This window comes from Sapajus apella, unplaced genomic scaffold, assembly GCF_009761245.1.
Source record: "Sapajus apella isolate SASKATOON/1434 unplaced genomic scaffold, GSC_monkey_1.0 scaffold86, whole genome shotgun sequence".
Taxonomy (NCBI): domain Eukaryota; kingdom Metazoa; phylum Chordata; class Mammalia; order Primates; family Cebidae; genus Sapajus; species Sapajus apella.
The window spans coordinates 8,497,406-8,521,132 of record NW_022437026.1 but is presented as its reverse complement, the minus strand read 5'-3'; the positions used below and the strand labels follow the sequence as shown (position 1 = coordinate 8,521,132).

General features: G+C 46.0%; 1 protein-coding gene across 1 annotated transcript; it reads right to left on the bottom strand.

The window, feature by feature from the left end:
• Nucleotides 1–12,423: 12,423 nt before the first annotated feature.
• C1S (complement C1s) lies at nt 12,424–23,343 on the bottom strand. Its single transcript, XM_032254666.1, has 12 exons — nt 22,976–23,343; nt 21,859–22,024; nt 20,982–21,189; nt 20,597–20,774; nt 19,356–19,481; nt 18,454–18,653; nt 17,447–17,600; nt 16,789–16,904; nt 16,289–16,367; nt 15,637–15,765; nt 14,884–14,958; nt 12,424–13,599 (listed from the first exon to the last, which is right to left on the bottom strand). The coding sequence occupies exons 2-12, from the start codon at nt 21,861–21,863 to the stop codon at nt 12,803–12,805; spliced, it is 2,067 nt and encodes a 688-aa protein (XP_032110557.1). The 5' UTR covers nt 21,864–22,024; nt 22,976–23,343; the 3' UTR covers nt 12,424–12,802.
• Between the last annotated feature and the right edge of the window lie 384 nt (nt 23,344–23,727).

The window sequence follows — 23,727 nt, the reverse complement described above, 5'->3', positions numbered from 1 at the left end:
CCCCGTGTGAAATTCTCTTCCCTATAGTCCCATTGACATACTTTACCTGAAACCACACAAAGGGCACCCTTCTTTCTTGCAAGGATTGCAGAGGATACAGTTACCAATCTCTAGTTGTCACTTTCCTTTCCACTTTTATGCCATTGGGTCATTGCACATAACTTTTTCCGAATACAATTTTACGAGAAACGCCAGTGTGCAAAATGAGTCAAAAGGTGTATTTAATTTATATAAAAATATTTTGTAAGGAAGGTCATATTTAAAATACTTAAGAAAGCAACAAGAACAATTAAGTTTATGCACACATTTACAATTAGCGTTATGGATAGCAATAAGTATCTGTGTTTTGCTTTGATTGTACAATATAAAGAAAATCCTGATTTTCCCACAAGCGTAGTTGTAAATATAACAGCTTTTTTTTTTTTTTTCCCCCGAGACAAGAGACTCACTCTTGTCACCCAGGCTGGAGCGTAGTGACGTAATCTTGGCTATCTGCAACCTCTGCCTCTAGGTTCAAGCGATTCTCTTGCCTCAGCCTCCTGAGTAGCTGGAATTACAGGCACCTATCACTACTGCCCAGCTCTTTTTTTTTTTTTTTTTTTTGGTATTTTTGGTGGAGATGGGTTTCACCATGTTGGCCAGGCTGGTCTCAAACTCCTGACCTCAGGTGATCCACCCGCCTCAGCCTCCCAAAGTGCTGGGATTACAGGCTTGAGCCACCGCGCCTGGCCTGTAACAACTTTTTTTCAACAGCTCAGCTTCCAATCTCTAAATATTCCTCAGGCAAAGAGTGCTACGACATTTTTCTGTTTTCTTTTGTTTTATTTTCCCCCCCTCACGCCCCAAATTTTTTCTTTCCAAGTTGAATCACTAACAATATTGTTAAATCACTTGTGTTCTTTAAGATACCTTTAAAGATCAGAAAAGGACCCAGAGCTTGGATTAAGCATTATTAAGTATTTGCAATAGAACAGTATCACAATGTTATTGCACAATTGACTGTTCCAGACTTGTTTAAACAATTTTACATGACCCAGCACACACAGGCCTGAACTTAAGACCAGCAGAGTTAAAACATTCCCAAGTGATGAGTGTTTTTTTAACTTTTTTTTTTTTTAGACAGAGTCTCATTCTATCGCCAAGGCTGGAGTGCAGTGACTCAATCTCAGCTCACTGCAGCCTCCGCCTCCCAGGTTCAAGGGATTCTCATGCCTCAGCCTCCCAAGTAGCTGGGATTACAGGCATAGGCTACTATGCCTGACCAAAGTGATGATGAGTTAGTTTATAAGCCCAAATGCAGGTCCATAATCCCATATTTGACACTCTCAGGGTCAAGTACTGTTCAATATTCAAGATTCTATAGATTTCAGAATGTAATACACTGTATTATAGGATGTCCCCAGCAGGGTCCAGAGCAGCACCCTGTAATAAAATAGATGAACAATTCTTTGCAAAAAAATTTAAATATTCATAATAAGTGAGATTAAAAAAAAAAAACAACTCTTGCTATCCATCCATTCAGGTCAGATTTTGCCATTAAATAAGTTTTGGTGCCATAATTACAAAAGCACTTTCCATTTTTAGATCATTTTGGATTTCAGGCATGTGGACCTGTATAGGCAGAAATGACAGGAGAAACTTTTCCCACAGCCTACACAAAAGCATACAGAAATGGTGTGTAATACACTTAAGGAGTATACAGCTATTCCAGGTTTGGTTTTTTTCTTTTTTGGTTTGTTTGTTTTTTTGAGACAGAGTTTCGCTCTTGTTGCCCAGGCTGGAGTGCAATGGCACAGTTTCGGCTCACCGCAACCTCCGCTTCCCAGGTTCAAGTGATTCTCCTGCTTCAGCCTGCTGAGTAGCTGGGATTACAGGCATGCACCATCACTCCCGGCTAATTTTGTATTTTTAGTGGAGACAGGGTTTCTCCATAGTGCTGAGATCACAGGCATGAGCCACTGCATCCAGCCTATTCCAGGTTTTTAATGATTAGAAATGTTTTCAGAAGTGAAGCACTGTCAGCATTCTACCAAGGACTGGAGTGCGGTGGAGGGGAGATGAGGGTAGTAAAAACGAAACAAATAAACAAAAAACCACTGAGCCATATTATTCCTTTTTTTCTTTTTTATTTTTTTCTGAGATGGAGTCTTGCTCTGCTGCCCAGGCTGGAGTGCAGTGACAAGATCTCAGCTCACTGCAATCTCCACCTACCGGGTTCAAGCAATTCCTGCCTCAGCCTCCCAAGTAGCTGAGACTACAGGCATGCACCACCACGTCTGGCTGATTTTTGTAGTTTTAGCAGAGATGGAGTTTCGCCATGTTGGCCAGGCTGGGCTCGAACTCCTGATCTCAGGCCAAGCTTGGCCTGAACCATATTATCTCTAAAGTTCCTGGAAACTAAGATTCTGGGTCCCTTATTCCTTTATCTTTTTTTTTTTTTTTTTTTTTTTTTTTGACACAGAGTCCAGGCTGGAGTGCAGTGGCCTGATCTCGGCTCACTGCAACCTCCACCTCCCAGGTTCAAGTGATTCTCCTGCCTCAGCCTCCCAAGTAGCTGGGATTACAGAGTGCCCATCATTATGCCCAGCTAATTTTTGAATTTTGTACTTTTAGTAGAGACAGCGTTTCACCATGTTGGCCAGGCTGACTCGAACTCCTGACCTCAAGGAATCCGTCCCCCTCGGCCTCGCAAAGTGCTGGGATTACAGACACGAGCCACCACACCCAGCCCTCTTATTCTTATTTTAATAATCAGAGGAGTCCCCAAGAGAATCAGATGATTCCACTGACCTTCTAACTCCCCCTCCCCTGACCCAAACTCATACGTGTCTTATTCTCAAAGTGCACTGGAATAGGAAAATACAGACAAAACCAATGATCTGTGAATAGGCAGTTCACAGAAAAGAAAATATAAATTGCTTTGAGGCTTTGGGGCTTAACTTTACTCATAATAAGGAAAATATTTAAATAAATAAAATGTCATCTTTTTCCTATAAGATTGGCAAAAAATAATATACCATGTTGTTGAAAAGGTGGAGAAAGAGTCACTCTCACACATTGTTTTTTGGAATGTATATTGGTACAAACCCTGCAGAGAGCAATTTGGTAACAGATAACCAAAATTACAAATACATATGCCTTTTCACTCACCAATCCACTTCTAGGAATTTAGCCCACATTTTCTCACATATGAAATAAACGACACATGTAGGTTAGTCATTGCAGCATTGTTTATAATAACAAAATATTAGGATCCTGCATTCTGAAAGGTATCTGGTACAGAAGTTTCAGGTAAATTACGGAATCTCCAAATAATGAAATACAATGTAACCATTCAATCTTTACTACAGACAGCATGGTAAGTGAAAAAAAGTAAGACGCAGAATAGCGTGTATAATACACTACCCTTTCCATATGTAGCCAGGCGTGGTGGCACACACCTGTAGTCCCAGCTACTTGGGAGGCTGAGGTGGGAGGATGGCTTGAGCCTGGGAGATCAAAGATGCAGTGAACTATGATCACACCACTGTATTTCAGCCTGGGCAACACAGCAAAGGCTCTGTCTCAAAAATAAATGAAATAAAATAAAATGCTACTATTTGTATACATAGGAGTAGGCATATACCACTTACATATGTATAAAAGATCACTGGAAAGATGTACAAAAAATATTGGTGGCCTCTGGGGGGCACAGGAAAAGTTATCATTATATGCTCTTTTGATCTTTCAAATATTTAAACAAGTAGGTGTTTTATCTAGTCAAAAAATAGATGGTGCTCTTTAAAAAAAAAAAAAATTTAGGCTGGAAGCAGTGGCTCACACCTGTAACCCAAGCACTTTGGGAGGCCAAGGTTGGAGAATCGTCTGAGCTCAGGAGTTCAAGACCAACCTGGTCAGAACAAATTGGTGACATCAGTTGTAATAAAGATAAATAAATAAAAAAGAAAACTTGAAAGAAGAGCAAGCTGGGCAACACGGTGAGATTCCACTGCTACAAAAAATTAAAAATTAGCTGGGCATGGTGTTGTGTGCCTGTGGTCCTGGCTACTCGGGAGGCTCAAGCAGGAGAAATACCTGAGCCCAGGAACTTGAGGCTCCGGTGAGCAACGACTGCGCCACTGCACTCCAGCCTGCGCAACAGAGCAAGACGCTGTCTCAAAAGTATATATAGAAAATAAGAATTTTAAAATTTTAAAGGAGTAGCCTCACTGAAAAAGTTGACACGTATCAAAGATTGGAGGAAGTTAGACATTCAGGGACTTAGGGAAAGAACATTCTAGGAAGAAGCCAAGGGCCGTGAAGCGAGAAGCTACCTGACCCATCAGAGAATGTGCAGACAGCCAACGCCGTGTTCTGGGCAGAGTGCTCCATTCGCACATGTTGAAAGACTCACTCTGGCTTCTGATTTGAAGACAAGTCTATAGCTAAAAAAGGGCATAAAAGGGACCAGTTAGGTGGCAATTACAGTAATCCAGACAAGAAGTGACGGTAGCTCAGAGCAGGGGTGTGGTGGAAGTGATGAGAAGCAGTCGGACTATGGATAAAACTTAAAGAACAGCCGAAGGGTTCCCTGATGGAGTAGACACGGGAAGCGGAGGGAGAAGAAAAATGACGTGGGCTTGATGGGGATGAGCACAAGAGGAGCAGGTCTGATGGGTTCTGTTTGGAACAGGCTGATTTTCAGATGCCTACTAGATTGGGGCCAAGATGGAGGAGATTTACGCTCCCTCCTGAACAAACAACAACCAAAAAGAGCAAAACATATGAAATAACTATTCTTGAGACACTGGGCATTGGACCAAAAAACACAATGATCCCTGAGAGACGGGGCCCCGTTTACTTCCTTGAGAGGGTTTCCAAGCTGAGTCGCTGGAAGGAGACATCCAGGTAGGACTCAGCTCCCCGACTTGAGGAGACACAGCCCCAGGTCCAGGAGACCACGCCCCTGGAGGTCACAGAACTGAGGATCGGGGAGGAGAAAGCTACACAGAGAGATGGCCAGAGGTCTGCAGAGGATCCCACAAGTATTCAACTGAGTACAGCTCAGCACTCACATGTGAGAAAACCACCCGAGGATGGGGAGAAGCCCGGTAACATCAGCGGAGGGCACGCCACCCGGCAATCAGCAGGCCTGGGAACAGTGCCTGATGCCACCAGCCAGCCTGAAAACCATCACCCCACACAGGGCATTGGGAAGAGAATGCAGGAGGGTCTGGCCTCTGTTGTAGGGCCCAGGCTGACCAGGACTGCGACCCCTGAGGTAGGAGGAAAACCTGGGGAGTTCAGTACGCAGAAGCCAAGGAAAGAAAGTGCATGAAGGTGGAGGTGAAGACTGAGGATCCATCCTTGGATGGATCAATGTCAAAGTCATCGGTGATCCAGAAAAACACAGTAGGGTGGAATGACAGGGAGAAAAGCCACAGTCAGAGCCGGAGAGAGAGAGGGAGAATAGAAACAAGAGAGAGGGTATAATCAATTATTTTAAATAATTTGCTGTAAACTGAAACAAATAAATAGGGAAGCCTGCTGGAGGATTTGTGGTCCAGAGAACCTGTTTTCAGTTTAGAGGAATTATAACGTGTTTATATACTGATGGGAACTACACAATAGGGAGGGAAATGGTGATGGTAGGTAGGGGTGGGCGGAGATGGAATCCAGTTGGAAGCATGGAGAAGTCGCCAGTGAATAAGATAACACACAGGCCAGCTGAGCATAGGAGAACAGATGCCACTATTGCAGGACATGTGGTGGTGGCAGAAACTCTCCTCTGGGCCTCATATGTCCTGGTGTGGTAGAAAATAAGGTCATCAGCTGAGAACGAGGATGGAGAATTTCAGGAGTGTGAGAAGAGAGAAGAAATGAAATAGTCATCTAGGGCAGTGGGATTTAAAGCGGATTAGGGAATTTTGATTGCCTGGGAACATGAAGGGTTCATTTGAGACTCATGGCCAATAATTAAAAGGGAGACAGTTGTTCTTTTGTGAGACAGTCTCACCTTTTTTGAAACAGTTGTGTGAGCCTGGTGTCTTCCAGCCACTAGCAGCTGTACCAGTTCAGGCATAGCGGAGTCAGGGTTTTGTCAAGTGAGCATATTGAAACCAAAGAAGAGCCAGATGTGATGGTTTATGCCTACAATCCCAGCACTTTGGGAGGCCAAGGAGAGAGGATTGCTTGAGGCCGGAGTTCAAGACCAGCCTGGGCAACATAGCAAGACCCAGTCTCTACAAAAAATTTAAAATTATCCAGGTGTGGTGGTGCATGCCTGTAGTCTCATTGTCTCAGGAGGCTGAGGTAGGAGGATCCCTTCAGCCCGGGAGTTTGGGGCTGCAGTGAGCTGTCATTATGCCACTGTACTCCAGCCTGGGAAACAGAGTGAAACCCTGTTACAGAGAGAGAAATGAAGGAAGGAAGGAAGGAAGGAAGGAAGGAAGGAAGGAAGGAAGGAAGGAAGCAGGGAGGGAGGGAAGGAAGGAAGGAAGGAAGGAAGGAAGGAAGGAAGGAAGGAAAGAAGGAAGGAAGGAAGGAAGGAAGGAAGGAAGGAAAGAAGGAAGGAAGGAAGGAAGGGGGAGAAAGGGAGGGAGGGAAGGAGGAGAGAAAGAAAGAGAAATAAAGAGAGAGAGGAAGGAAGGAAGGAAAGAAAGAGAAATAAAGAGGAAGGAAGGAAGGAAAGGAAGGAAGGAAAGAAGGAAGGAAGGAAGGAAGGAATGAAGGAAGGAAGGAAGGAAAGAAGGAAGAAAGGAAGGAAGGAGGGAGGGAAGGAAAATAACAGACATGCACGAAAGCAAGTCACATTTTCAGAGAATAGCTGATGACAGTGAGGACAGCACAGGATACCAAAAAGAGGGCAAGCCACCAAGGACCAGCAAAAGAGACCTGAAAGGCTTAAGGCCCTTAAGGCAAACTCAGGCAACTTCATAATCGCTGGGAAAAAAATCTACATAAACTGTATCACAATTATGCGACAGAGCAGGTAAAGTTCATCTAGGTCCAGCCTAGGTGATCAATGTTTTCCAAAATCTCTCCTCAGGGGATGTTTGTCTTTTTGTCTCTGAGCTGTTTGGGTCCAGCCCGGTCCCACACAACAGGCCTCTGCTTGGCCCTATGAGCAGATCGTACTCTCCCTTTGGGGTCTTCATTCCTGCTCAGGTCTGAAAGCACTCACCTGCAGTGGCCCCAGGATTCCACTTCTCTGCTCTCCTGACTTCTCCCCTAACAGGTGCTCAGGTGCTTTTTTGCTTCCATCCCTGCTTCAGTGAATTTTTATTCTGTTGATTTTTATTTCTGTGAATTTTTATTCTAACCATCCTCTTTTATTTTTTCTGTTGGAATCCTTAAGTTCTCCTTGTTTTCTGTCAAAGAGAGATTAAGAAACATTTTCCGGTGGCTCAAGCCTGTAATCCCAGCACTTTGGGAGGCCGAGGTGGGTGGATCACAAGGTCAAGAGATCGAGACCATCCTGGTCAACATGGGGAAACCCCGTCTCTACTAAAAATACAAAAAATCAGCTGGGCATGGTGGCGCGTGCCTGTAATCCCAGCTACTCAGGAGGCTGAGGCAGGAGAATTGCCTGAACCCAGGAGGCGGAGGTTGCGGTGAGCCGAGATCGCGCCTTTGCCCTCCAGCCTGGGCAACAGAGAAAAACCCCCGCAAAAAAAAAAAAAAAAAGAAAAGAAACATTTTCATTTTATCCATGATTAGGCAGATGCAGAAAATCCTGTGCATATTATGCCAAAAATATTTTACACTCAGTCCTAAGCAATGAAGATAAAAGAAATAATTTGCTTTCACATTAAACCTAAAGGGAGATAGATATAAACAGCCCATTTGGAGATGAGGCAGAATACAATGGTTACAATCAGAATGAGCTCCTTCCTGGCAGCTACAGGTCTTCTGTGTCCTTCTTAGTCCTTTGTAGAGGAAGAGAGTTTTGTTTCTGTTTTTGTTTGAGATGGAGTCTCGTTCTGTTGCCCAGGCTGGAGTGCAGTGGCACGATCTTGGTTCGCTGCAACCTCCGCCTCCCAGGTTCAAGTGATTCTCCTGCCTCGGCCTCCTGAGTAGCAGGGATTGAAGGAGCACGCCATCACGTCCAGCTAATTTTTGTATTTTTAATACAGACGGGTTTTACCATGTTTGTCAGGCTGGTCTAAACTTCTGACCTCGTGATCCACCTGCCTCGGCCTCCCAAAGTGCTGGGATTACATGCGACAGATATTTTAAAACAGATGCTGCATCCCCAGGAAATAAGATCCATCAGAGATTTTCCCTGTAGGTTTTGCTTTGGGGGTTCCCCCCTTGCGTTTCCTGTTGTCACAAGTTCATCTCCCCCAATATGTCCCGTCTCCGCCTTTCTCTGGCTCAAGGGTGGACATACCCAAAATCAGTTTCCTCTTAGCACAACTGAGAGAAGCTGGATCTTTCCAACGTGTCTTTTTACAATTGTAAGAGAAAATAAAAAAGAAAAGGGTGTGATTACAAAAAAGTGGCATGAGGGAAATCTTTGTAGTGATGGAATTGTTTCATATCTTGACTGCAGAGGTGCTTACATGACTCTCCAATATAGTAAACACAAAACTATGCGTGTGCATTGTACCAATAAGTTTCCTGGTTTAGATATTGTACTGTAGTTGCCTAAGAGGTAGCCATTAGGGGAAACTGGCAAAGAGTACACGGCACCTCTCTGTACTATCTTTGCGACTTCCTGTGACTATGTCAAAAGAAAAAGGGTTTTGTTAAATCATTATTTAAAAAATCACGGCAGCGTTTGTGGATCTGATCAAGATTAAATAAAGTTTTCTCATACGTGTGTGTGTGTGTGTGTGTGTGTGTGTGTGTGTGTATGAGTGAGAGAGAGAGTGAGAGAGAAGGAATCTCACTCTGTTGCCCAGGCTGGAGTGCAGTGGTGCCATCTCACCTCTGCAATCCCAGGTTCAAGTGATTCTCCTGCCTCAGCCTCCCAAGTAGCTGGGATTACAGGCACGTGCCACCACACCAAGCTAATTTTTGTACTTTTAGTAGAGACGGGGTTTTACCATGTTGGCCAGGCTGGTCTCGAACTCCTGACCTCAGGTGATTCACCCGCCTTGGCCTCCCAAAGTGCTGGGATTACAAGCATGAGCCACAACACCCAGCCTCATATTTTTAATTTTAAAAATAATAACCAATATGCAGGAAAAAAGTCACATTTCCACAGAGTATGTTTCTGATTCTAGCCGTCACTGTAAAGGAATCTTTATATTCCCAGAATCCCTTCTAGCCCCTTTCGGGCTGGTCCAGTTTCAAGCAGGTTCCTTTGCTTCAAGTCCTCTTGAGCACTGGACACTGTCTTTCCTCCCTGGCGTGAGTTGCTGACCCACCAGTCCATTTTCTTCTGACCAAAGAAAAGTGACAATTCACCTCCTTAAAAAGCTAAATCTTTAGCCGGGCGCAGTGGCTCACGCCTGTAATCCCAGCACTTTGGGAGGCTGAGGTGGGCGGATCACCTGAGGTCAGGAGTTCGAGACCAGCCTGACCAATATGGTGAAACCCCGTCTTAAAAAAAAAAAAAAAAAAAAAAGCTAAATCTTTTCCTGAGTTTCAGATGAAGCGGACATATGTTCCCAAGTAACTTGCAAGGCACTGTAGTGGGGAGACCCCGTAATACCGAGGCAGGAACCAAAGGCCTCAGCCTATTTCCACATAAATAAGAAAGAAGAAAGTAACTAGAAATATAACTGTAGGAGTTATTAGTTATTCACAGGTGATCTTAGTGATTCATAAGTGATCTTAATTCTTTTACTAATGCCTCTCAGGTCTGAAGTGTGAACCTGGGGTGACATTGTGAAATGAATGACTCTGAGGTAAGAGGCTTTAAGCCCTCTGTCACGCCCCTGTAAGGGCTGCTGGAGGGCGCCTCGGCTGTGCGGCAGCACCAGCGCTGGGAAAGTGCCCGCTTTTTAGCCAGCTAGGGAAAGAGATGTCCAAATTAGCCGAGACCGTCTCCTTCCCCGGAGGAGTTAGGAGAAAACTCCGCTCCTCCAAGCTCTGGCGGTGAGCCTGGCGGCTGTCAGGTAGGCCCGCAGACATCCAGAGGCTTAACTGTCTCTATGTGATGCTGTGCTTCAGCGGTCACGTTCCATGTCAACCTCATGATCCGCTTCTGCACCTGGTTCCTTTTTTCTTGCAAGAATTAATCAGTAAAAGTAACGTAAATCTTAATGTTTTTGTGACAAGTATGGAAAAGGTGCCCCTTACCTCATCTCGGCTCAGAAAATTCCTGAGCCCCTACCTGTTTGACACATGATGTACTTGACCCTATCACAGCCACGCCTTGCCCCCAGTCACCAACCACCAAGGCCATGCCCTACCTATGCCCTATCTTCCCTGCCCCCAGCTTTGTACTCAATAAAAGTCAGAATGTGCAAACACTCGGGGCCACTGCTGGTCTCTGTGATCTGGGTAGCAGTGGACGCCCCGGCCCAAACTCTCTTTTCTCTGTCTCTGTGTCTTGTGCCTTTTATTTCTACAGTTTCTCCCCTCCACACCAGCAGGGAGGGGCTCACAGAGCCTTGGAGGGATGGACCCTACAGGTACTATGATGGATACCCTTTAACACAATGAATGATTTTCTAGCCCCTCTAGAACCTGGTGATGAGCTCCTCCCAGCTCTGAAGTCTCTGATGATGATTCATTTAGATCTTCTCCCTGCCATTCACCCAGAGTAACGACCTCGCAGTGCAGTCAACGATGCAAAATCCATACCCGTCAGGCTGTACAAGGCGGCAGCAAAGAGGGAAAGTCTTCACGAAAACCTCAGCCCATCGGCAAGGGCAGAGCCCAAATAGGTGGGTGATTCTCTCTGAGAGGGATGAAATTCCTTTTCCTGTTACTTGTCAGATTCCAGGTTAATTTTTTGCTATTACCCCAAATATAAAAAAAGCAAAATATCTCTATCATAGGTCGTGTTTCTAAATCTTAATATTTCTCCAACGCCTTTTGGTCTCTAGAATAATCCTCCTTCTCTCACCAAAACACTCTGACACGGACACACTGTCAATTCCATTGCCCTTGCAATGACAGGAAGTATGGGGACGTGGCCATGAGGTATACGGTTCAGGAGTGACACAGTGGCCTTATGCGGTTTGGTTGACTATATAATCCTTCTAGGCACTCCCTGTGTAACTCCCTTCAATCCTTCAGGCCCTTCAATTAGAGTTCCACTGGTTTCCTCGTGTTTACCCTCCAGGCTAAGGCCAACTGTTGAGTATAGCCTCCGTGGTCTATGCAAGATCAAAGTTCATTCTTGATGGACCCAAACAAACCTCTTTGGCTTCTGGTAAAAACTGCCCTCCTGAGAGCCACGTGTCACATCAAACAGGTCAGATTCCCCCTCAGCTCTTATTCTCAGATCTCTGCTTTCCTAAGACACTCTGTTAGGGCAACCACCGTCATAGGATAGGTTAGTTCTCCTGTCCTTACTTTTTAAAATGCTAAGTCTCTATTCTGTCATCATTTCTCATCACTAATCATTCTTTGGGGAGGAGGAATATTTTCTTCTCCTTCCCCTAGAAAACAGAAGGGAGAGTTTTGGGGTCCATCCTCACTGGGATTTTCTGCTGTGTCATCTTGGTACAGAGTTCAATCTAATGAAGACATTGTCACAAAATGATCAAAACCACCAGGAAAGCAGACAAGAGCATGCTGAATTTCTTTAGTTTTTCTTCTTTTTTTTTTTTTTTTTTTTTTTGGCATAACATTGCATTATACAAATGAGTATTAAAGAAAAATTAACTTTCCGTTGACATATTGAAACAATTTAAAGAAGATCTTCAATAACCAACTGAAACTATTGTACGTGGACTTCTGAATGAGGTGGGAATTTTTTGTTTTTTTTTATTTGAGACAATCCCTCACTCTGCTTGCCCAGACTGGAGTACAGCGGCATCTCCACAGCTCACTGCAGCCTTGGCCTCCTGGGCTCAAGTGATCCTCCCACCTCAGCCTCCTGAGTAGCTGGGACCAAGGCATGCACCACCATGCCTAGCTGATTTTTATATGTTGCTTACACTGGTCTTGAACCCCTGGGCTCAAGCAATCCTCTCACCCCAGCCTCCCAAAGTGTTCGGATTACACTTGGTGTGAGCTATGCACCCCATGAGATTTGATAAGTTTCTTTTTTTCTTATTTTTTCTTACTTTTTTTTGGTCAGGTAAGTATTAATGACTTTCAAAAGCAGACTGTGGTGCCTTGTACTGGTGATGTTCATACTAATCCACAGTATTCAGTAACCCTCAGTTGGAAGACAGAAGAAAAGCTGAATTTCCTGTTGTCATGACAATTCAATATTAGTTGCTAGGTGCCCAATTTCAGTGACACGACAGCCTTCTCATCCCACTCCCCTTCTGTAATTCTGAGGTTTTGGTGTGGAATGAGGTAAATCAACCAAAATTTGCTTATAAACATGCTTTATTGTACATAGACAGTGGATACTGAGAATGATAAAGTAAATGGAAGTTTGAACAGGTAAAGAGGAAACAAAGAATTAAGGTATCCCTGCGGCATCGTGCAAGATAGGAGTGCCCCACCCACAGTGTTATCTGCAATAGGCACTCAGGGGAAAAGATCCCAAGGAGTCAGACCATGAATGAATGGTCAACATCATTCTATGATCGAACTCTCTCCAGCCAAGTGTCTCAACAATCAAGTTCTATTTAAATCATTCTCTCATGTCTTCCTTCAGTCATGATGAAATAGTGAGAATATCATAAGGAACAGAAGGCAATGCCTTGGTCACCCTCCTTGGAGAAGCTGGTGGGATGGGTCTGGATTAGTCCTTACTGGGGGTGCTGTTTTCCTGCATAGTCTTCTTTATCCAGTCAACATAGTTCTGCACCCGTGTGTAGAGCCCATAGGTCCCACACTGAGGCCCCCAGGACACCAGGCCAGCTGCGTAGAATTTGGTCTTGTCATTGGGATCCCACATAGCAAAGGCCCCACCACTGTCCCCTTTACAGCTATCCATGCCCTTCTCTCCTCCAGCACAGAACATGTTAGAAGTGAAAACATAGGCCCCTGCATCTGCTCTGGGATTTTCCACTTTCACTTCTTTGCACTTTGTTAAAGAAGCTACAGGTAATTTTGCCGCCTTGAGGTGAACAGCGCGATCTCTCTTCTCTGTTCGGCCCCAGCCTGAGATCAGTCCCAGGTCCCTATCCCTGAGGTTGTATTCGGAAGAGGTCCCTGGTAGGCAGATGGGGGAGGTGGTGGGTCCCATTTTCACTGGGTCTTTCAGCTGCACCAGTGCAATATCATTATCAAAATTTGTTCGTGCTTCTGGGACTTCCAGCATTTTCCATCCCGGATGAATAAACACACGCTCAGTAGTGAGCATCTGGGATTTTGCCAGCCGTGAGGTCTGCACTGAGGTGGACCCAACATACATTGTTGGTTCCTGGTTTCCCTCCACGACATGAGCAGCCGTCAACACCCAGTACTCATCAATGAGAGCTCCACCAGCCCATGGGTTGGTAAAGAAGACTTGCCAGGGGAAGCTTTTAATATCTGCATTGGATCCTCCAATTATCCTCTGTTCTTCTGCAAAGGGTTCACTGGGGACTCCACAGACTAGGAATGAATAAAATAACATGCTGAAGGAGCAAGAAATGATGCTGGCTTCCTGCAAATCCTCCAAGCACTCAAAATAATTTTAACTGCTAGGTTGCAGGGTCCCCTAGTACAAAACAGTCAGCCCTATTTAGTCAACAATCTCCATACCTGACTCACTCTGAACTTACCTAAACATCCCACTTTGCTGATGTCTTAAGCAGGCTCATGGGAGAGCTGAGTTAAATGGAGGCAGTGTATGAATCACTGAGTCCAGATGCACTAGTGCCTCACACTATCCACAGTGTGACTCACGGCTCCACTGGAGGCAAGGGTCCCCCTTGCACCTCCTGACGTGGCGCGTGAGGCGGTGCACAACCAACAGCCAGTGCTAGAAACCCTTTTCTCGCACAGATGGTGGAGGAGGCAAGTTTTCTGCCTTCTTCAGACACTCAGATCGAACTTTAATCACCTTCTTTAGTAGGCTCCTAGTTGCACCTGTGTCCCTCCCAGTAACCCACAGGTCAGCCTAGGAAGTAGAGAGGGGTCCCTTCTTTGGCCTTGACCTCTCACTCCCAGTGACTGGCGCCATTACCCAGTATAACTGAATTCAAGTGACGCTGCTTACCTAAATCCCTTACTAGACAGCCTGGACGGACTCCAAGTTGAGCACAATGGGCTGTGGACTAGGTCCTGGGCTCAAAGTCTGCCTTTGCCGCTTGCTAACTCTGTGAACTTGCACCCCACCCACTCACCTGTCAAATAAGACCAATGACACCTAGCTCACAGGGCTGTTACAAGGACGTGAATGAGAAAATAAATGCAACAAATCAGCTCGGTCTTTAGCTCTCAGTAACAGCCAGGATGGTTATTATCCAACTGGATTTGCCCCAGCCTTCTGCTACCCAACTCTGACCCTTCCTCGTTCCTTGAATTGCTCTGTATCTTGTTGCCATATAAACCTTTAATATAATAACTAGGCTATTTAACTAGCCTTGTTTCTGAGTGTTGATTCCTCACTCTCAGCTTTCAGGCCCTGTTTTTAGCAGTTCTGTATCTTCTTGCTGTATCTACAATACCAGACACCAACTGTCGCTGGCTGACACTTCTATTTCCTTCCAGTCGGCCTGGCTTCACTGTGGCTGAGGGGGTTCCCTACGGCCCCGGTGCTCCACGACACAGTGCTACTGCCACCTCACTGAGCTGGATTCTGGCAGACCACTGTTCGTCCTTTCCCAAGAGGATCACAGGTGACTCCCATTCACCTGTGGCTATCATCCCTCCCCAAGCCTCAGACTTCCTTACCTGGAACACATTTCGGCAGCTCTGTGCCCAGCTCCTCGTTCACCCAGCTCCCGTTGCCAGCACAGCGATACTCCCCTGGAATAGCAAGGGGAACACGGGCCGCACTCAACACCACATCTGCCCTCCTCCATTCCCCTCCCCCCAACACTCTGCCCCATTCCTTCAGAGCCTCAGCTCTTCTGGGATTCGAGTAGGAAATCAGATTAAATCAGCCAGAAAAAAATATCTCCCTCCAAACAATCCCTCAGGCCTCTAGCCTGCCAGGGAAGACAAATGCAACATCTCCAAAGCAGAAGGAAAGAGGGCACTGGGAAAGTGGGGAAAGAAAATAAAAAGCAATGCAGAGAACCTATAATGTCTCATCCAGCCCTTCATCTAGCATGACCAAATCTCTACATCAAGAAAGCCAGTCGGTGAAGCTTGGTGGCTTGAAGCTGGAGGCATTGTTCCTGTCGGTTTTTCATGAAATAACTGGTCCAAAGTTGGGTAATCCCATGAAATGGATGCTGCAGGGGAATTCCTGCTTGCAGCTGTGAAACTGAATTGGTGACTTCTGTGATTCCCAGTGAATGATGCGACCCTGAACGTGCCCTGCCCCGTATGGAAACTGTATCCTTGGACAAAGCCAGGGGGATGAACAATGTCTGTCCTACACTTTCATTTGTGTCCAAACTCTCTCTGACACAGACAGATTCTGCTCTTCACCCTCCAACACTCTCTCTCTCTCTCTCTTCTCCAGTAGAAGAAACCTACCACCTCCTTCATTTTCCATGTAGTAATACGGCTCCTCACAAGTGTAGCGGGTGACCGAACCAAACAAAGTGCTCCGTGGGTCTTCGACTTTACCATTCTTAATGGGTTCCGGAATGCCACAGTCCACAGCTATCAGACGAAGGAAGGAGAGCGATGGTCAGGACAGCCACCTCCACGCAAGAGTCATGGGGCCAGCTTCATCCTCACTGCTTCCCTACCCCAAATCCACAGGCACACTTGGAATGAAGCTCCCCACTCCAGACCCTCTGTGGCCATCCTCCCCAGCTGGCATCACTCAGCTCCCTGCCCCACTGAGATACCCATTCAGATGCCCCCACCAAAGCCATAGGGAAGAGCCTGGTTCTCAGCGACTGGTGAAGGCTGCAGTGGAAGCCACAAATGCCCCCACATGGGGCTATTCACTCAACCTATCTCACAGCCCCGTTCTTGGAAAGAAACCTGCCAGTCTAGTTGGCCTGGGACCAGATCCGGGGCTGGGACTAGAAAAGCCTCCGTGACTGGCTTCCCTTCAAAAACTCAACCCACTCTCTCACATGCTTAAGAGGAAACCATGCATTTGAATTTTGATGTGTTGATCTTTCCATTTTCTCTGAGAGAAAAAGAAAGACTTCCACTTTGAAGAGACACGTACGTTGACATTTCAGTTTGGAATTACTCCACTTTCCATTGCTTTGACAAGTCGAATGGTAAGATGTTGCACCAACACGTCCCTGGAGAATAATAAACAGCAACAGTAATTTATCAAGAGAAATATGGGAAACCAACATCAAAACTGGAATTGATCTCTGGCTTGGGATCAATGAGGAGTCCTCACCACAAGAAGCTTGGGAACATCTTAGCAGACTGACCCAAAGAACCCAGGAGATGAGGCTGACGGACAGCTTTGCCCCATATGAAAACAGCATGTGTCAGCTCCCCTTCCCCAGGAAGACTGAAGGCAGAGAGAGAACACCAAGCTGGCCAGGGAGCTCCATTACTCACAAGGAAGAACTACAGATCTTAAGCTGATGTGTTTACAGGAAAGGTGTCATACCCCGATCACACACATACATTAGGTGAACCACTGGACAGTTTCAGTACAAATCCTGATCTGGGGCCAGGGATTGGGGAGAAGCCAAGATGGTACTTTACCTGCACAACTTCAAATCCATCCAGACAGGTTATCTGTACCACATCTCTAAACACATATTTTGCCTTCGCAGGCTCCCAAACAGAATTGGGAGTGTCTTCTTTAGGACAGGGGATTGCTTGAAAGAACAGAAGTTGGGACAGGAAATAAAATTACTAAATAGTTGAGGACTCTCATTCTATTTACATCATTCTCACTTTCTAAAATCGTCCGGTTGTCCTCAATCCTGATGATTAACATTCCAATACAGCAGATGTCTAAAATAATATGGCATTACCAATTAACCACCCCCAAGCTGTCTGCACTCTCAGGTCTAGTTAAAGGATTACTAGAGGTTGAAGCATTTCCAGCAACCACTGACTGGTTTAGATTTTCCTGAGGAAGTGAAGTATCTCAGGCTTCTATCAGAACAAGAATCTATCTTTTATTATTACTATTGCTGTTGCTTTGTTTTGTTTTAGAGACAAGGTTTTGCTTTGCTGCCCAGACTGGACTCGAACTCCTACTTCCTGGGCTCAAGAGATCCTCCTGCCTCAGCCTCCCCCAATAGCTGAGATCACAGGTGCGTACCCGTGTGCCTGGATCATCTACATGCTTTGATCCCACATTATCTGGGGACTTTGCTATCACCAGCCAAAGAGGCACTTCTAGGTTACTCACGATCTCCATGGTAGCGAAGTTTCCAGCCCTTTTCTTGTCCTGTTAGATCAGTTTGGAAGATGATATCAAGAGCATTACTCTTAGTTTCAATATTTTGTGGCCCAGGGAACCCATGACCACAGTAAGGACCAAATTGCTGATCGCCTGCGACAAACTGAACAAAATGATGAAATCAGAAGAGGGAAAGAACTAAAGGAAAGAGGCAGAATGGGGGAAGTGGGGGATAAAAATAAGAGAGGCGTTAAATGTCACATCAAATAAGAAGAAGGAAAACAAGGGGCAGGAGAAAAGACAATTTTGTCTTCAGGCTGGGTGCAGTGGCTCACGCCTATAATCCCAGCACTTGGGGAGGTGGGAGCATTGCTTGAGGCTGGGGTTTTTTTTTTTTGTTTTTTTTTTTTTGAGATGGAGTTTCTGTCTTGTTACCCAGGCTGGAGTGCAATGGCGCGATCTCGGCTCACCGCAACCTCCGCCTCCTGGGTTCAAGCAATTCTCCTGCCTCAACCTCCTGAGTCGCTGGGATTACAGGCACGCGCCACCATGCCCAGCTAATGTTTTGTATTTTTAGTAGAGATGGGGTTTCACCATGTTGACCAGGATGGTCTCGATCTCTTGACCTTGTGATCCACCCGCCTCGGCCTCCCAAAGTGCTGGGATTACAGGCGTGAGCCACCGTGCCCGGCAAGGCTGGGAGTTTCAGGCCAGCCTGAGTGACAAAGCAAAACCCCACCTCTGTAAAAAAAATTAATAATAATAATAATGATATTAGCTTGATATGGTGATGCTTGCCTGTGGTCCTAGCTACTCGGGAGGCTGAAGTGGGAGGCTTGCTTGAGCTCAAGAGGTCAGGGCTACAGTGAGCTGTGATTACACCACTGCACTCCAGCTTGAGCAACAGAGCAAGACCCTGTCTCAAAAAAGGAAAGAAAGAAAGAAAAATTACTGTCTTCAGAGAGAGATCTCTTTGTGTAAGTTGAGGGTGTGGGTATTAATGAACCATCACGCACAACTAAGCTGTCAGGGCAGTTTCCCTGTGAGTCAGCTGCTTCCACGGCAAAATCTTCTCTCCGCACAGTCACCACCACTTGGAACCCTTCCTCCAACCGGATCTGGTATTCACACCTCGAGTTCTCTGGATAGGGATTGGGGTAATTGGGACTTGCAATCTCCCCAATCAGTGCAGTGAATACATCCCCACTGCAATTAACTAAGAGAGAAAAAGAGAAAGGGAGAATCAAATACAGAGTCAAGCAAAATTCCTGTGCTATTCTATGATTCCTTCTCTCAGAAGCTGACAGTCCTCCACTCAGACTAACCTGCGATCCCTAACTGGAGGGATCGAGCAAATACACACGCAATCCATAGCAGTAGAAGTACCCAATGCCTATTAGGTTTCCACCACTTTGCTTAGGATGGAGCCCTTCCTGGTTATGAACAGCCCCCAGTAGACTCATTACAGCCATCTATCTTTCCTCTCCAATTAACTAACTTTATCCTGTAGACTTTCCTTCCTTCCCTCTTGTGGCTTCACCTCAGCTTATGAGTAACTAAGAATAAATGCCAATACACAGTGATATAATGGACCCTGGGTACTCAGCGCAGGGGGAGGTTGGAAAGGGGTGAGGGATAAAAAACTGCACATTGGGTATAATGTACACTGCTCGGGTAACAGGTGCACTAAAATCTCAGAATTGACCGCTAAAGAACTCATCCATGTAACCAGCAGCACCCCCAAAGCTATTAAATTCTTAAAAAGAATGCATAAATAAATTTAAAAATTAAGAAAAAAGAATAAGTGCCAAATGAAGGCTGGGCCTAATCGAAGCTGGAAGGGTGGACAAAGCCCTTTCTGTGGTCTCAGCCATTCCAAATCCCAGGGAACATGCAACACTCTTGATGCCAAGCTCACCTCCACAAGTCTGCATGTCATCATGGAGGAAGTATTCCGGGGGGCAGGAGCAGAAGTAACCACCAATGAAGTTGTTGCAGAAGTGGCTACAAGGGACATCTGCAAAATCTTTGCATTCATTGATGTCTACAAAGAGTAGAGAAAGACTGAGGTCAAGAACAAACACCAAGAAGGGAGAATGAGGTTAAACCCAAAACCATAAGGGTAAGAGAAAGTAGGAAAGGCCTATTGCTTAAAGATCCCTCGAGGCATCACATTCCAGGCTGGTCTTATTGGATATTACTCTCCTGACATATGATTCCAGAGTGGAGTCCTACCCCAGGCTGGAGTGCAGTGGTGTGATCTCGTCTCACTGCAACCTCCACCTCCCGGGTTCAAGCAAGTCTCATGCCTCCACCTCCCGAGGAGCTGGGAACATAAGCACATGCCACCATGCCGGGTTAACTTTTTGTATTTTTAGTAGAGACAGGGTTTCACCATGTTGGCCAGGCTGGTCTTGAACTCTTGGCCTCAAGTAATCCACCAGCCTCAGCCTCCCAAAGTGCTTGGATTACAGGCATGAGCCACCATGCCCAGCCTAGGGAGCAGTGCCAGGGATCCTTGACTTTTCTCATGTACAGAGCGTTTTAGCTCCAGGGACGACAGTCCGCAAGGTAAACATCATGACGATACCCTTTGCAGGGAGGAATCAGTATATTCATTCATATTGCTTTATATGATGTTGGTCCTTCTATCAAATCTAAACAATAGTTTGGCTTTATGAGATGTCCTAGCTTCACTGTAACCTGGAGATACAGAAGTACCCAGAATTTGAAGGTTTGAATGCCATATATCGAATGGGTTTAAATATCACATATTCCTTGCATAATTCTTGGCAAGTTATTAACTTTCCTAGTCCTTATTTCCTTCATTCTTATATGGAGGAAATAATACCTACCTTGAAGGGTTGAAGTGAAGATTGTGTTAAAATAGGAAAAAAAATCCCTGATATATACCCAGTTTATAGTGGCTCTCAATAAATTACTGTTTATTATGTGTGTTATTACCATTGTCATCATCACCACTAAGATATGATCACTCATTGGAATTTCACAAAAGTGATTTATGGAGGGACCCAGGCCCAGTCAACACTTTTTATAAGAGTTATGGACAGAATCCTCATTCAATGTGTTGCTCAGTGGATTTCTCACTCTAATCTTTTAGCTGGGTCAATAAGGCACATGCAGAAGGGTTAGCCTTACCTGTGGCAACATAGTATGCAGCAAACCCCGTAAAACGATCTTCATTGGAAAAGTCTGACCTAAAGATCACCTGGAGTTTGTTGTATGGGACTTGGAACTCTTCCACAATTGGAGAGTGGGGATTGTTACTGGTCCTCTGTCCGCAGAGCCTCCCTTCTTCAATGCCTCCTGACATTATCTAAGAGAAGAATCAAAAAGAAAAATCTAGGAAAGGGTAATATTTTGCTATGGAGACAAGAGAAAGGACAGAGAGAGTAGAACATTTTTGCCCCTGGGACTATTTGACTCCAGTTCACTGAGTGCCTGTAGCACTCCCTCCCACGTCCTTCCTCCACTACCTTAGCCCTAGTCTTCCATCTCTATGCTTTATGTGTTTATAACATACCTGCACTGAGTCATACGCACAGTTCTCTGACAGCTCTATGTCCAGATGGGTGAAGTAGAGGTGAATCCCGTGCCCTTGAGGAACTTCTATGTCCCAAGATTTCTCTACCTCATTGGGGTATGCCTGAGGATAGTTAGGGGAGAGGATCTCCCCATACATGGTAGGCTCAGCATAAACCCATGCCAAAAGGGAAAACAGAAAAATGCACCTGAAAAAAAAAGAGGCACAGATTGGCAGGTGTCCCAAGCACCAGCAGCCTGGGATAGAATGCTCCATTTGTCAGAGGCAGAAGAAACGGGGAAGAAGAGAGGCAGTCAACAGGCTATGGGGGAGAATCTTACGTCGGAAAAAAGAAAAGGCCCAGGCCAAACCAAAACCCAGGCTTCAAATAGGAGCCCTTCTTTTTTTGAGACAGGGTCTCACTCTGTCGTCCAGGCTGGAGTGCAATGGTGCGATCTCGGCTCACTGCAGCCTCAACCTCCCAGACTCAGGTGATTCAACCACCTCAGCCTTTTGAGGAGCTGGGACCACAGGCAACACCCACCACGCCTGGCTAATTTTTTTTTTTTTTAAAGATGGGGTTTCACCATGTTGGTCAGGCTGGTCTTGAACTCCCAACCTCAGGTGATCCGCCCACCTTGGCCTCCAAAGTGCTTGGATTACAGGCGTGAGCCACCACACCCGGCCTAATTTTTTTTTTTTTTTTGAGAGACAGGGTCTCTTTATGTTGCCCAGACTGGTCTCAAAGTCCTGAACACAAGCAATCCTCCTGCCTCAGCCTCCCAAAGTGCTGGGATTGCCTGGCCCATGGGTCCTTTTCTTGAGAAGATAAAGGGAATGAAGCCTGTGTAATCTCTGGAGACCCTTGATCACTTACCACATCTCTGGCGATTTGTCCAGCCTGGTGAGCTACCTGTCTCTTGGTCCTGGCTTTCTGCACCTCTGGACTTTGGAGCCTAAGGGGCGGCAGCCCTGGCTGTATTTGTCTGACAAACACAGGCCCCTTCTTTGCTGGTGCAGCGTCACCTGGCGCTCAGTGTCACCTTCATAGGGACGACACACAGGTTAAACAGAGCTATATCACCAACATGACTGCATGGCACTAGGCCCCTCACACCCTCCCTAGTCCAGCTTGAACTGACTTTCTAGACTATAACTAAAATTGTATCCTTCCCTCGCTACTTTTCTGGACTTTCTCCTAATTTTTCTCCAAAGGAATGGAGTACTTTCTCCCAGGATTCCTCTTCCTCTGTTGTCTTCCACCAGCCCCACCCCTACAGTATCAGTCTCTGTCCTGCCCTCAAGAACAATGTTCCCATTTCCACCCAGGTTTTCAGGAGTCTTCCTGCATCATGACCGTCCATCTAGGACAGCCCCTCTGCTTCAACCATGATCCCTTACAGCCCCTCTTCTTTAACCGTGACCCCTTACGGCCCCTCTTCTTTAACCGTGACCCCTTACGGCCCCTCTTCTTTAACCGTGACCCCCCTATCTCCTCAAGCGGCCCTGTCTGCTGTTTATCCGTGCATGCATCTCTGCTGATGCTCCCAATGCCCACGGATGGAGGCAGAAGCTTCTTTCACTAGGGGAAGTCCAGGACCTTGGGACAAGCGGTCTGACAAGGAAGTGCTCACCCGTTAAGACAGGGTTGCATGGGGAAGGAGAAAAGGAACAGCCAAATGACAAGGAACATAAAAACTTCCTACATTGATTCTCCAGAATTTGTTTGGGCGTTGTTTCCCCCTCCCCATTACTGAAAATTCAAGCTGATAAAGTCTTGCTCAAATTGCTTTAACCCTGAAAATAGCGGTAGGTAAGAGCGTGAAGCAGGGGTGGATGGGGTGCGCCTAAGAGAAATAGGTTGTCTATATTCTGCCTTTTTAAATGCTGCCTTTGTCAGCCCTCTATCACTGCCCCAAGCCCTCCTACGTGAAGTTTGCTGCCTTTCTTTTTTCCTCCATCAAAGCTCTGCTCTTTGTTTGTAAGGATTTTACCTTCAGAAGCTGGTAGGGGCAAGTGGGTCAGTCCCCTCTCTCCTGCCAGTGGGCATGCTGGGCAACCCCTCCGGCCCCCAGGGACAGCAGCACAGGGCCTTGACGCTCCCTCTGCAGGAACCTCCGGCCGGCCTCCCTGTCCGGGTTGTGTTCATAAGATTCCCTACCCAAGTGTGCATGTCTGAAATTCCCTGATCTAAAAAGAGGGGGCTGGGAGACCATGACACAGGGAAAGAATAACTCAGCCTTGATCTTGGAGCTCCCTCTGCTTTTGAAACAAGGGCAGCGTCCTCCTCCCAGGCCTGAGAGGACTCTATCAGGGCTCCGGGGGTGAAAGGAGGAATGGGGAATTTCACTGATTGCTTAATGCTTTTTTTCAGCCAAAGGGTGTGTTTCTGAGTTTTCGGGGAAGTCAGGTGATTTGTGGGAAAAGGCGGGGATTGATACTAGGGGAAAAAACCAAACCCAGAAAGTCCAACCCTCCAAATGTGTATGGATCATGAATGAAGCGAAAGTAGTTATCAGAAATGCAAGTCATCCCTGCTTTAAAGCAAATGTAATGGTTGATAATGACTTACACACAGACCCAAACTGGTATGGCATGAGGCTTCGTCTTCATAATATCCCTTCCAAACATCAAAATTCTACCCCCCAACCAAGCCCCCTTTCAGACCCAACCCAGAGTCCCTCATCCATAACCCTTGGGGCCAGCTGTGTTTTGAAATTTTATAGATTTTTTAAGGCTATGTAGT